This window comes from Neodiprion fabricii, chromosome 5, assembly GCF_021155785.1.
Source record: "Neodiprion fabricii isolate iyNeoFabr1 chromosome 5, iyNeoFabr1.1, whole genome shotgun sequence".
Taxonomy (NCBI): domain Eukaryota; kingdom Metazoa; phylum Arthropoda; class Insecta; order Hymenoptera; family Diprionidae; genus Neodiprion; species Neodiprion fabricii.
Window position 1 is genome coordinate 14960 of NC_060243.1, and position 14233 is coordinate 29192.

The 14233-nt window shown below is 40.2% G+C and overlaps 2 protein-coding genes across 8 annotated transcripts; one reads left to right on the forward strand and one right to left on the reverse strand.

Annotated features, from left to right (window-relative positions):
• The first annotated feature begins 1396 nt into the window (after positions 1 to 1396).
• LOC124182340 (A-kinase anchor protein 10, mitochondrial) lies at positions 1397 to 9105 on the forward strand. Of its 2 annotated transcripts, none has more exons than XM_046569471.1 (10): positions 1397 to 1542; positions 2297 to 3044; positions 3104 to 3227; positions 3284 to 3420; positions 3554 to 3704; positions 3781 to 3895; positions 4130 to 4304; positions 5295 to 5368; positions 5561 to 5613; positions 5853 to 9105. In XM_046569471.1, the coding sequence occupies exons 1-10, from the start codon at positions 1518 to 1520 to the stop codon at positions 5952 to 5954; spliced, it is 1704 nt and encodes a 567-aa protein (XP_046425427.1). In that variant the 5' UTR covers positions 1397 to 1517; the 3' UTR covers positions 5955 to 9105. The 2 variants fall into 2 exon arrangements, with proteins under 2 accessions (XP_046425427.1, XP_046425426.1); XM_046569470.1 differs by lacking the exon at positions 1397 to 1542 and adding an exon at positions 1926 to 2065.
• Positions 7582 to 12586, reverse strand: LOC124182341 (G-protein coupled receptor 143-like). 6 transcript variants are annotated; one of them, XM_046569477.1, is made up of 8 exons: positions 12452 to 12586; positions 12087 to 12347; positions 10893 to 11004; positions 10597 to 10691; positions 10278 to 10456; positions 9851 to 10187; positions 9181 to 9782; positions 7582 to 9106 (listed from the first exon to the last, which is right to left on the reverse strand). In XM_046569477.1, exons 2-7 carry the CDS (start codon positions 12234 to 12236, stop codon positions 9573 to 9575), a joined length of 1083 nt encoding a protein of 360 aa, XP_046425433.1. In that variant the 5' UTR covers positions 12237 to 12347; positions 12452 to 12586; the 3' UTR covers positions 7582 to 9106; positions 9181 to 9572. The 6 variants fall into 6 exon arrangements, with proteins under 6 accessions (XP_046425433.1, XP_046425432.1, XP_046425428.1 ...); XM_046569476.1 differs by having other exon boundaries at positions 12441 to 12583; XM_046569472.1 differs by lacking the exon at positions 12452 to 12586 and adding an exon at positions 11214 to 11423 and having other exon boundaries at positions 10893 to 11127; positions 12087 to 12206.
• Between the last annotated feature and the right edge of the window lie 1647 nt (positions 12587 to 14233).

Sequence of the window (14233 nt, forward strand, 5' to 3'; positions counted from 1 at the left end):
CGTCGCAATAGCGGTGGCCACGGGTGTGGTATGCGACGGCGGGGTCCTCGTCTGTACCTTAGCCTTGGCCGCCTCTGCGTAGCTGAAGGCTCCTTGCCTAGGGTGGTCGATGGTCTTGGCCCTATTAGCAGGCGTGGCCCTTTCCTCCTGTATCGCCGTTTGGACCCTGCACGATCTGAATGTGCGCGTTCCCCGCCGGATTCTTTCTTCCGCGCTTATATGCTTCACTGTCCTCTCTTCTGTTTTTTTCTGTCCGGTGTATTTCAATACTTTGTCGGTAATTGATGACCCAAACTACCGATGTGAGTCTAACTGTAGCTGTGAGAACGATTCCAGTGTCTAGCATCTGGAAATTTCCACCAGGTACCGTACCGACGTCCAGTCGGACGCCTCGGCGGACGGCGTCCCTGGGTTATGTGAACACCCTGAACGTATCGCCGCAACACCGACGCCTGCACTTCTCAATCGTGGGACCTCTACAGAGCGTTCCGGAAGATTCGGGAATTAGATTTTAGATTGTGTCGAAAAAGTGTACTGCACATACACATATACACACGCGTACACTGTGCACACTCAATCACTGGATATATCCTCGTCGTCAATTAACTGTCTGGATATTGTAACGAGTGTATAGTCGCGTTGACGGTCAAAAACATACTGACCTCATTTTCGAGATTCCGATCAGTGTTACGTCCCAGCTGATAACTACGGTGGCGCCCACTCTTGGTTGATTTCAGCAATCAATCTGAGTATGGGTGTATTCCGGGTGTATTTCGAAATATACTTCCAGTACTGCCGATCGTGACGTCACGCAGTCGACTGCATACTGCGTTCCGTTTTTACTTCGAGCTGCCAGTTGCAGTAAAATCGGAACGCTACACCGAGGACTGCACCCATGGTGTGCCTAGGACTCCTACGACACGCCCCTTTCTTCGAGGGGTGTATTTCGAAATATACTCGCAGTACTGCAAGTACTGGCAACCGCGTTCCAAAATCGCGCGACAGCTTACTGCCGCCAGTCAGTGACGTCATGAAATTTGTGACGTTGTTGACCGTAACTGCTGCGGTCTGGGCGTGAGGCAGTTGCAGTACTTGAGAGATGGCCGCGTCCTTGGTGTAGCGTTCCGATTTTACTGCGACTGGCAACTCGGAGACCTCGGAGTATAAACGGAACGCAGTTAGCAGTTGACTGCGTTTGCGTGACGTCAAGGTCGGCAGTACTGAAGCATAGACTTTATTGAAAGTATATTTCGGAATACCCCCCCCATGTATACCCACACCACGCGCCAGATCCGTCCCACCGTGCGTGAGACGCCTGGCGGAGAGCCAGGGGACTTTAGTTAAATAATCACTGAGCTTTACATGGGGAGTAAACGGCAGTCCACGGACGTAAGAAATATTACGTCCATGGGGCAGTCGAACCACCGCTTTTTCGTACACCGTGCTTGAAATACTTGACTGTCGATTTAAGATTTGACACAGCGCGTCGTTGATCATGTTTGCTGTTAACATGAACAATGCTCCAATTTTTTAAAAAATCTGGTAATTACTCTGCAGGATATCAACTTATTCTCTAGGGTCCGCGAGTTTCCCACTCGTTTTTTATAACGCTATCACTCTTCACGATTTTAAATGACCCGTCAGGACGACGTAACCTTAAAACTAATCAATTGCTCGTACTGTTTCATTTAGCGTCAACACAGCATATGAACTTGAATTTACATGAACCCACGTCTATTTGAAAATTTTTGTTGTTTCATAACGATGTACATACATGAATAAACAAATATGAGTAAAGTTGATTGGTAAGCAGTCTCCGGTTGTAGCAGGAAAAATATGGAGTACCATTACGAGTAACGGTATAGCTGATTCCAATCAACAATATGTAGAACAGCTTGACCAATGTTATTAGTCATATGTTACGAATGATGGACAAGAGTCATGTTCGTCATATGTAGCACTCGCGGTAGAAATGCAGTAGCATATCCCCTTAAGAATTTGACAACACAAATATCTGGCAAACAATTCCTCAGAGCAAACAATCCGTGGAATTGTCGAATGAAAAGTATGGTTTGTATTTTGTTACTCCTTTAGAAGCTGCTTCAAAAATTTGATGTAGGTTGGTCCAAATATGACTGAAAAAATATACCTACTAAGTCCGGGGTCGACAACGAATCTATTGAGAGTACACAATACAATTTTGTTGTTGTTCAATCCTTGAGGAATTGAAGCATATAGATGTAGAATCTTGAAATTATGCTAGTAATTATGATTGATTCTTGGGAAAAAATTTCAGGGCCCCGCGATAAGCCTGGATCGTCGTCAAAGTCTGAAAATTATGGAAAATTAGCGGTAGATGTATTCCGCCAAGAATTCCGCCCGCTGCACTGCTTGGAGGAGGAAGAGGAAGACGAAGATTGCAGGGATCAGAAATTTGAGGTCACCACATTCAAATCGCGGCTATCAAAAACTCTGCCAGAAATTCTTTCGGACAAAGGGGCTCTTGGTTATTTTTTTCAATTTCTTGAAGCTCGAGGATCCGTAGCGCTCATCAAGTTTTGGCTAGAGGTGGAATGTGTGTGTAACTCTCACGGTGTTGATGAATTCGAAAAGTGCGTGAAGAAGGGATTGGGCGAAGCTGGTGACTGGACATTTATTGAAGAGAACAGTGCTACCGGCTCAACGGACAATAATGATAACTTTAGATGCAATATAGCAGCCGGGGATATACGGGCTCACGACCTTGTAAATAGTAATCATACTAAATCAAATTGTGATGAAACTCCAAAGACTAGTCAAACGGTGAAAAGAGCTCAAAAATCAAAAAATGAATTAATAATTAAAAATCACAAAACTACTGCTGCAGAAGAGGACACCTTGCGAATTTACAAACGATATATTGCCAATGAATGCTTGGGGCTAGTTCAAGTTCCCATGGATATCCGAATTGGTATGGAATCTGCCCTGCATTCTCACGACATAGGGCTACTCTTGAAGTGTTTGTCCAACGTTCAACAGATCGTCTATAAAGCTTTGGAGGACGAGTGAGTAAGATCGGTAATTCTAAGAATCGATTCTTGTCAACGTATTGCCGTTTTCACAGGTACATCAATGATTTCCTGAGGAGTGATTTTCATTGCAAGCATCAAATCGATGTGCTTACCAGTGGCGATGTCCAGCTTGCAGACATACTTTATAACGAGACTGCTTTTTTCCATTTTATGGAGGTACGATGTGATTGCTACGTGTGACGTATTTATAGTATATCGATGTCTATTTCCAGTTTATGGAGATTGAAGGAAAACGGGAGCTTCTGGACTTCTGGATGTCAGCGGTGAATTATAAGCAGAATTTAATGCAAAAAGGAGATAGTACTAACTCAGCGGAGGCTCAAACGGATGCGCTAATACTTTACGACAAGTAAGGAGATAAATGGTTCGATACTTTTACATAGATAGACTGCAGACTCTGATATCATTTGTCTCGGGTATCAGATATTATTGTTTGCTAACATAAGATTTTGTATATGAGATTGATATCTTTGTTTTTACAGATATTTTAGTTTGCAAGCGACAATGCCACTTGGATTCAGTGACAAAATACGGTTTCACGTGGAACAAAATATTTGTCGCGAAGATGGAGAAGGGCCAAGGCCTGAATGTTTCGACCGACCTTGTCAAGTTGTCTACAGATTTCTCAATAAGGTGGGCAAGTAAAAAATTGTTTTTTAATTGTCAAGTACGCGTTATACAAAAATGCACATTGTAAAAATGATTACAGCATTATCTGGGTGCTTTCCTGTCATCGCAGTTGTATTACAAATATTTATCGGAGCTAATTAGCAGTATCCAGAGTAGTCCGTGCCCACCTTTGCACCCTCAGTTAAGAAGAACAGGTATAAAATAACTATATTAATGTATTTTATCTCTTGTTCTCACTATTATGTTTTTCTAATTTGGAACCAACCATAATATGCACATTGTGCGCGTTTTTGTTACCGCTCCGGACCCTTGGGAATGGGACATAGTCTGTTTGTTCGTATAATCTATTTCCACGTTATCCCTGTCATTGCTGGTATTATTGGGACTTGAATGCCGATGTAAAATATACATTCGCATTGTGATTCTAGAATCCGACTGCAGCAGCGATGTCAGCACAGTGAGCATCGGCACGCTCAGTACAATGCCAATAAGCCACGAGGAGGGTAGTGGACGAAAAAGCGGTGCAAAAGACACAGGAAGTATGAGCATTGATACCAGACAACTCTATGATCCAGACTCTTTGTGGAAACGCCAAAAGTACAAGTGAGAACCTTGATTTAAGAAACAACAATATAATGTGAACTCCTGTCAGTCATTTGGAAACAAAAATTGAGTCGTGGTCATCAAGCAATACAACATCGGAAAGTGGGCTGCAAACCAGCAGATCAACTTGGCCGAGTATATACAGATACCTAGACAGAGAAAACTTTGCGCAATTCAATTCATTTGGCTTTAACGCGGCGGTGCCAGCACGAGCCATTAGTCTATTATTTCAATGTAAACTTAATGCAAGTCAACTGTAAATTGTATATAGCATATAGCTTATTTGGAATACAATAGATAACAGATATCCTGTAACCCATACACCGGTATGGGTAGAAAGCTCTCATAAATAGTAACCTTATAAATGCGTCTATGTACCAGATTCGCTCTGAGGTCGCGAGCCGGCACATTCTTAGAATTTTTCACTAGGGATTGGTGACACGCCTATGAATCTTGATCAAGTCGATACTCTTTGTGACATGTAATGTGTAGCATCGTAAGCGTTTTGGGATGTCTACCCCTACAGGGAGCTTGAGGTGACTCTTATAGGTCTGCTTTGCTTAATACTGACAATATGTCACCATATAACTGCAAAAGCAAACCTGCTGAGGAAATACCTGTTACTTGCAGCTCAGCTAAAACACAAGCGAGATTTAGAACTGTGCATTAGTATAGCTAGTCAAGAGCACAGACACTGGCCAGAAGGGAAACCCTCTGACTGTGCTGTATAGGTGTGTAGTGTTCTCAGCCTTGTCAGTGAGAGATATTCCTACAGTGGGTGTACCAGTATAGCGAGGGTATGATGCTTATAAATTCAGGTATGCGCAATATACGCATAGTGGGTAAAGCTGTCTGAACAGCAATATACGAAGGAGCAGCTTACCATTGCCTATTGTAATGCAATTTCTACCAGCAAGTTCAAGTGTTGCACATTCTTGTTCCTAGGCACATTGTTTTGATACAAGCGAAATGATTTTCTTTTTTGTGCAGTTTAAGCGTTGGATATATCAACGATATGGGCAGATTTGTTACCGAGATCGATCCAGACCCGCATCGCAGATACGGTAAGCGAGAGTATATTAGTTTAGTGCTGGATTATTTCCACCCAAAAATCGGCATGCTTCATGTATAGTTATACCAATTCATTACCGCATTTTTTACTTTCAAAACGAGTTGTATTGAAAAGAACCCCCCCTCCCTGCGAGAAAAAAAAAACAAAACTTGATTGATCTTAAGAAATTGTACATGATTTCCAGAATCTCGCTTGTCACGCGCCATGAAAAGGCTCGTCAATTTGGAGAATGACAAGGTAAATTCACAGCATAGACCATATCATTTTACTACTCATTAGAATTAAACGAAAGAACTTTACACGCAATGACACAAAATATATTGGTGAAATACCTAATAGAATAGTATAACACACATCTCGCTGCGAGTAAACTATTTTCCTTAACGAGGGGAAAGACTGAATTTTGTTACTTGCATAGAATTATAGGCCATCCGCATGAATTGTCTTTTAAATAATGTGAATTTATGTGTGATCAGGCTAAAGAAGAAATGGCTTGGAGAATTGCAGAGATGATAGTAGGTGAAATAACAAGCCTGACCCAGAGTCAGAGGGTTTGCCAAACACATAATCCGTCTTGATGCAATCTGCCACTATGGGACTGCAAAATTGTTCTCGCAGAGAGACCGGCAAGTTCTTTGCACACATTTTCTCTAAGCAGTCATACTACATCAGATGAATCTCTTGAAATTACCAAATAATTGAAGACAAACTGTTTCGGTTAGTTTGATGAAATGGATGCTTATATTGGAATTGGAAATTTAACCTGCAGTGTTACAACGGCATCCATGAAAACGAGAAATTATGTGCTTCCATCTATCACAGTTTTCTCTTCAAAACGTCTTGCAAGCCTCTCTCGGTTCTTGCCATGCAAATTGTGAGAATGCATGTATACCAATGTTTTTAGTACACTGTGGAATCGCTAAATTTTATGGTCCCTGTTGCTCCAGGTTCCCTATATATCTAGGAGGCGAGAAGCGAGTTTTATATCTGTTCTGAATATGTATCACATCAGCATTAATGTTTCCCAAAAAATGGAATAATTTCATCAGATACAACCCATTATGAATAGTCCCTGTGTGTGACCATACAACATTCAACATTTCTCGGATATTTAATGGTTTTTCCCATTTTGGCGATAAATATTTCAGACGCAGTCCTAACCCTATATATCGTTTTACTTTGCGCACAGGAGTTTAATGGCTGGACGATCGTATTTTTTGTTCTTATTACAATCTTCGTTTCTATGGAGTGTCGACTAAAACCTGGCCCCAAAATTGTCAGAAAATTAGAAATTTTCCGATTCAATTGTCATCATTCTCCAGGTGCATTGAAAGTAAGATATCTCATTCATAAACTACTCAAACAAAATTTCCAAGAATCTCTTTCTGCACATATCCGTAGTAAAATTTGGAATAAAATGAGTTTTTACATCTCAAAATTGATTATTTGAAAAATATTAAAAAACTATTTGTTTACTTCTCAAAACATGACCTGAGTAGCCATAAAAATCCCTGGGATTTCCATGTTCTTTGAGGAGAAGAATTCCCTGAGAACGCCAATTATGCCAGGGTTTCCTAGGTAGTAGACACTCTGATTCGTTATTTAAAATTCGAAATTCAAATCATGGGATGAACTCAATTTCTTGCATTTCTGACTTTTGCAAAATTTTATAAATGACCGTTAACTAACCGAAAGATATGCGTTCTACTAATATCTATCATAACTTCACAGTATTTTGTTCAATAGTTTAGTATTTCACTTTTTAGCGCCATACAAGACAAATAACTATTGGCAAATGAGTTTGCAACTAAAATGTGTAAAGCATTGAGATATTTATAATGGCTTTATGTTATATCGTTATAATTAGTAATTTTTTTTAAAAGTATTTTGAAACATTTCTACCGCATACGTGACAAGTGCCAGATAATATTTTCACCTGTATTATGACTGTAAAGCATTCATGATTAGGATGACAGCGATACACGTTGATCATCTATTATAGTGATTGAATAATGTTCGGCCAGTGAAACGTTCTCTCTCTAACTAATATGATTTTTAAACTACTAGAATAACTAAAGCCTTATTTCGAACTTGAGAAAAAAGGACGGCAAAAGAGAAATGGCAAAAACAAAACTTAACGATCTCACACACTCTGATTTGTGACAAATTTATCAGCAAAGCTAAGAGCCAGTGGGATCAAATATATTAACCTCTACATTTTTTTTTATTTTAAAATGTAAATTTTTACATCTCATTCGAGGGTGCTCAAATAAAATTCCCTGACTTTTTCTAGCAAAAAATTCAGAATTGCCTGACTTTTTCCCATGAAACTTAAGTAATGTTGGGCAGCATTTATGACCAAAAGTTCCACAAGTTGTCTACCTTGAATATGTAAGTACGGATCTAAAAAATATATAGAATTGCTTCGTTTTACAAAAATAATTAGATGTTGAACAATATCATTTCCAAAAGATAGCTTAACTAAATTTACGAAGCATAACTGAAGGTTGAAAATGATTTATAAAAAAAGTACGTTTTTCTGGATGATCCATCATAATTCCCTGATTTCCCTGACCATTCCCAGTTTGTCACCACCCTGTTATTCTTTCATCGATACATCCACTTCGCGAGCATATATGACGTAAAAATTGATTGAAAGTAATCGCATAGATTGACACTGTACGTACGTAATGTACCTAATCATGTGTCGAAATTACCGTTCTAAATATAACACATGATAATATTAAATATAAAAGTGTGAAGTAAAGTATTAGTTACTGACATGGTGAAGCGGAATTGGTACTGAATTGATATTATGTTGTAGTATATGTACAGATCCTTAGATTGATTCTGACAAATTTAAAGCCACGGATGGCATCTGTTTCCCATGTTAAACAAGCGGCAGTAGACCACATCGGCGGCCTCAATGTGTTAGTATCAATCCAAGGATCTGTACATACGTATATATTATGTTTCTCCCCATTGAAAAATGAGCATACAATACCATACATGTTAACCGGCATTATCGAATGATTGGTGATTGGCGAGAAAATATAGGAACGATAAGGTAATGTCAAATAATGATCCACATGTACCGTGTGATTCTCATTGTGTAATCCCAAGCGATGAGCTTGGCATTTCTGTAATAAGAATTCCTAGTGAAACAAAATTGCATCTTACCGTTCGGTATACATCAACTATCATTGACGGCAGTATGTTATGTAATGGTAAAAGCAGTAGGCTTGATTGTAACCTGATCTGTGGTAACATTGTACTGTATACATAGCCGGTATTAAGAATTATGACGAATTATTAAAGATGATTTTATAGAAGATTTGAACTTTGCGAAGGAAAAGTCAGGGCATCTCATCTCAACGAATTTGCCGCCATTGATGCTGGGGCAAACCTTGTTAACTCTGAAGACAATTAGTTCTAGGCTGTTGCAGAGCAACCGTATCCACATCAGGTATGACAATGCTCGAATTCTTGGCAGTTTATCTCACAGACATGTTATCGAGTAAGGGATACCATTATTAAAGGATCAACCCATCAATGACAGATTGTCATCATTAAAATAATTGATTAAAAACACATCCCGTATTATAGGGTAGTATCTAGCCAAGAAAGCCTATGGGATACGTATTTTTGTAATACTATATTCATAAAATAGATTTCTTGTGTATGATCGTATTCAAGTATACAAAACGAAATACAAATTTTCAAACTGTACCTAAATCGAGGCATTTCATCAACACACTTATTCTAGTTTCTGGACAAATATGATTAATTTTGTAAAAACTATACCTAAACCAAGGCATTTCATCAACGGCCTTGTCCTAGTTTCTGGACAGATACAATGAATTTTCGACAAATGTTGACCAACGAGACGCACAGTGTTTTTCTTCCCCTTGCATTACTCTAATGGACTATTGCCAACCACAGCCAACAACTCCAGCTTGTGGCATTGAATGTATATGTGAAACAAACAGAATTAAACCATTTGGACAGAGTAGAAGAAACAAGCTCATAACATACTTCGTGTTTCAACTCATGAACAGTCCAAAGTTTATTGGATAAATAAATGTGACACCATTTAATAGAATACATCCAGTATTGATGGACAAACAACTGAGAACATTCAATGCTATTTTGTGCTTGTTTCTTTTCCGAATGAATTGAAATGCAATGTAAAATTTTCACAGGGAAGATGATCCGTTTATGCTTGTGTGCGGGGTAAAACGTTGGTTCAGAAGTGGAGTCGTTTCTGGTAACAATGTGTTGACGCCTCTCCAGTCGTGTACCCTGTCTGATAGTGTTCTTCGCCACGACAACCGAAACTTTTCACTTCTACCCCACTTCTGATATACCAAAGCATTAAAAAATGCTTGGAGGGGGTTTGTGACCGCCTGAAATTTGAGAAGTATAAATTTCCGACTGATGTCATATTTTTTATACTAGTTCACCCGTGACTCACCATTATGTACCACAAGCTGATGATGACTTTTATTGGTAACTTGAACCACAAAGTCCACAAAAGAACACCGTTTATTAAATTTGGCATCCAGCATATATAATAAACCAAATTTGTCAGAGCAAATTTGAATCTAACCGTTTGTACAAGCTTCCTCTCACGTCCCGTCACTTGAGACATGCTACAAGACACCGCCGCTGTAAGATCACGAGTCGCCGCCATGTAGAGTGTTGGATTTGTTATCATCACTACAGCCAATGGTATGTAAGTTGCACAATAATTTGGCAATATCCTTAATACCGCGCTCGACAATGAGGTCGAATTGTGACAGCTGGAACATCTTATCGTTAGAGGGTGCAATACTATTGGTTACTAATCGCTAACCCGGACAGCAGCAATGGATTCACTACGTCTTTTTCCAGTTACTCACTTGGCATCCGGTGTATACAAGATCGACAGGCCAAAAGTTGTCAGGATCGCGGGACACATCCAAGCTACGGCATGATAATAACGTGGATGACCGGGACGCTCAATTAGCAGTAATCTCATATCAATGGCATAACAAAGCGTCCAAATCCATGTTGCCGTGTAAAAATACTGCGTCCATGCCTAAAAAATTTGACACATGACTTGGTATCCCTTTTCAACCCAAGTTACTCTCAAGCAGCGATATTGTTGAAACAATCGAGACAAATGTTGTCCATAAACATTTTCTAGAAAGTCAAAGAAAACTATAATCCAAACATTACCGATGATATAGCGCAGAACACTACACTAGAGGTGTCATCTTCTGTAGGCATGATGGATTTAAAATTCATCCACAGTGCGGATCTGATGAACACGCCTGGGGATAATAAAAGTCAACAATTCTGACATGTTGATTTCGCTGATGGTATGATTTTTCATTTATTAGAAAGCGCTGGGCTGAGTTTTGAAGCTAAGATTGCTCCATTGTGGGGCATGACGGGACAGCAGATGAATTACCCATTGGGTATTAGTGATGAGGTCAAACTAAGGAATTTCCATTGTTTATTCCACAACAAACCAAGAGAAGCGAATAGATCCGCGACAGCCAGCCATACGATGATCTCTCGTCCTCGAGCGGCAGAAAAGGTGTGCCATCGATGAGGGAAGTTGGACTCTTCTCTGGGTAGAACCTGTTGGGTATGTAAAACATGACGCTGTGTCCAAGCTGTAGTGAACAGCGGTGCGGCTAGCAGCCAGGATGAACGGTTCCAATCATAGTTGTCAATTTTGCCCTTTGACAAGATTGAGGCAATCTACCCAACCATATGAAAGTTCCTTTACTTATAATTAACTTAAGCTTGATTTAACAGAAAAATTTTCATGTCGATTAACGACACACCTCAACGAAGATAATGATTGCTCGGTTGCTCAGAGTGACACGTAGTTCCTTCAATTGTTCCAAAGGATTGCAGAAGTTATTGAGACAGAGTTTTAACAAGTATTGAACCATTGTGCACGGGAAAGGTGTTTTTCTGAACATCAACAGATCACTTAGCCGTTCTTTCTCCAACTATTTGTCGCACCACCGATCGTAGCTATCGATACACAGCTAAATTAGGGGCAACAAGAGGATCAGAATTAATGAAAATGTGACCAATGCACCCAAACCCAGATATGCATTGTAAAGCACCCTACAGGGTTCGGCAACTCAGAAAACTCAACAGATTTGACTGATGAACTTGATTGCGTTGACGATTCAGCCTGTTGCCTGGGGTTCTTTTATTCCGGTATAGTTCCGAAGTCATTGGGAAACCAGAGTAACGACCGATGCGGCTGTTAAGAAAATCTCAGTATGATCGAACTAGTAGCCATTCTATCCAAAACGTATTATATGCATTCGCTGATCTACGAAACGAAATTCTATAGTTTGACATACTGTACATAGTTAATGGTAGCAACGGAAAGTGTAACATTGATTGAAATTGAAAACACCGAAGCTCAACAATAGAAATTTGGCAAGGTCAACAGAAATGTAAGACACGACGATTGTGAGAATTCAATGAAGGGGACTCAGGTCTCACGGCAACCATTGTAAATTGGCATTCGTTCCAATCGGCATGAAGCGTCAGCTTTACTCCCTGTAGGTAAAAAACTGGAGCGTACCAGGGTGACTTGGGTGGCCATTGACACCAGGTGCGGCAGATGCGTTTGCTCCGTGCCCTGGGTTTCAGCTATATCAAGTCCATAATCTTTCGAAATTCTTCAATTTTACCTGATAAACTGCGCCGAGAATTCCCATAGCCGAGGATAGCATGCAGACGGTATTGTAAGCGTCGGTGTCAAATTCTTGCATTATTACAACCGCCATGTCGGTGCTATTGTTGTGATGGCAGCAAAATGTTTGTATCGTGGGGTCAGCCATAGTAAGAGGACTGATGATTAAAAGCAATGCTATTAAATTGGCGCTTCCTCAGAACGATGATGAGGTACCCCAGGTTCTTATGGATGCGTAATTCACATGTATGGATGAACTCTGAACAACAAAAAAACAGCGAGATAAGCGGCCGGTAACGTTATCTAGACTCGGCATATTTCGCTTCATTTTTTTTTCATCTCTTCAACTTGCTTCAAACCAACCAAAACCAAGGGCTTCATTCATTCTGTCTCCTTTGTGGTTTCGTGGTCTCGTTTCAGTACATCGATTGTAATACAATAGATGTATAATCGGTACAAATAGTGTTAGATTCATTGCTGCAATCAACTATAAGAAAGAGGGCGCTACCGTAGTTATCAGGTGGGGCGTAACACCGCTCGGAATCTCAAAAATGAAGTCAGTACATTCTTGACCGTGAACGCGATATTCCGAAATATACTTCCAGTTCTGCAGACCGTGACGTCACGCAGTCCACTCAATGTTGCCAGATTGAAATTCTTCGCCGTATTAGATGGCGCCACAAAACGTACCAGAATGGAAAATTTCGTACAAGAAATGTAATTATAATTATGACAACGGAATACTATTAATTATCGACCATATTGATACCCATACTTGTCAATAATATCCTTTATGTTCTCTAAAACATAAATCAATTAAATACATGATACAGAGGTACGTGCCACCTATTATAAGTCTACAGGTTAACCCATATGGAGTACAACCATGAACGGACAACGTCCATGACTGTGTTATACTATACTCAAGTTGGAAAAGACGCATTTAAATGGCTAGTTGGCTAGTCCAGTTAAAAAAACAAATTTTTAACGCAATTACGAAAACGTACTAGATAGGAGAAAGTCGTATCAGCGTACTAGATTCCCCTGAATCCTACTAGATCTTGTACAATTGTACAAGACTGGCAACACTGATAGCGTTTTCCACTGGTTGCACTGAGTGCGCACTGGCTCCAACAGGGTGCACTCGTTCCGTGCATGCGTCGCCCGGCATCGGGGCAAACCTTCTGAGTGGAACACGCCGTAAAACGTATAAAGGCAGACTAGGATCATAATTTCTCCAAAATTAGAAATAATCTGACGTTACTTGACCGACTGCGCGACTGTCAGTTTTTCAAGCAAGTGATAAAGAAGCCAATTGAACAAACGCAACGGTAATTTTTTATTTCTAAATAAATGTCACAAATGTAAGACACGAGCATACAAGGGCAAAAAAAATTGACAATTCCGCTGAAAAGATAAAAATTAATAAGCAGCAAGTCAAGTTGTCCCAATCTCCTGAAATATACCTAGCAGTTAACCTCTAGAAGCTGAAAAAATGTGTATCCATACTTCGATATCGGACATGCTGTGGATTACTCCTATGAAATTTGAAAATTTGAGAATCTCTCCTCTATCTTTCGGCTCCAGCAAGCATCATGACTGCTAGACGAAGATGAAATTAGATCTAATAAAATTTTTCAGTTCCTCTACCTGGCGCTAGTAAACTTCCGACACGCTCGCTACCCTCGCTGACCGCGCGCAAGCTCGTCAGACAACTACTAGCGCCACTAGTGGTGGAGATTGGCAGCAGAATCGAGGGACATTTTGCGAACCACTATTAGCAGCTCATGTCAGGGGGCTGCTCTAATGTAAATAAACACGCCGGCTGTTTAGCTTTTGTAACCGCTAGGTGGCGGCACGAGCGAAGCTCACAGCGATCAGTCTATCTTTATAAATTCAGTTGCGCACGAGGGTTAAATTCCTCACGCAGAAGACTGGGCGATATGTATTTAACCATATGTATACACCCTTCTTACTGAATAAATTCAATTCAATTTAATAAGTCTATGAGTCAGCTACCCATGCCGTAAACTTCGCGAAAACTGGCCATACCGATGAGACAGCGATATGCATATTCTCGGGTTACCCTGGTTACTCCATCACTCTCACTCTGAATTTCACTAGCCGAGAGGAAACGTGTGGGCC

Excerpts from the sequence above, each read along its gene's own strand:
- LOC124182340 (XM_046569470.1), top strand. The coding sequence starts at position 1,942 with ATGTTCGTCATATGTAGCACTCGCGGTAGAAATGCAGTAGCATATCCC. Across the intron at positions 2,066-2,296 it reads GTGGAATTGTCGAATGAAAA|GGCCCCGCGATAAGCCTGGA; the intron begins GTATGGTTTGTA and ends AAAAAATTTCAG. Across the intron at positions 3,421-3,553 it reads GCGCTAATACTTTACGACAA|ATATTTTAGTTTGCAAGCGA; the intron begins GTAAGGAGATAA and ends TTGTTTTTACAG.
- LOC124182341 (XM_046569472.1), bottom strand. The coding sequence starts at position 11,354 with ATGTTCAGAAAAACACCTTTCCCGTGCACAATGGTTCAATACTTGTTA. Across the intron at positions 11,128-11,213 it reads CAATCATTATCTTCGTTGAG|ATTGCCTCAATCTTGTCAAA; the intron begins GTGTGTCGTTAA and ends ATGGTTGGGTAG. Across the intron at positions 9,783-9,850 it reads TCAGCTTGTGGTACATAATG|GCGGTCACAAACCCCCTCCA; the intron begins GTGAGTCACGGG and ends CTCAAATTTCAG.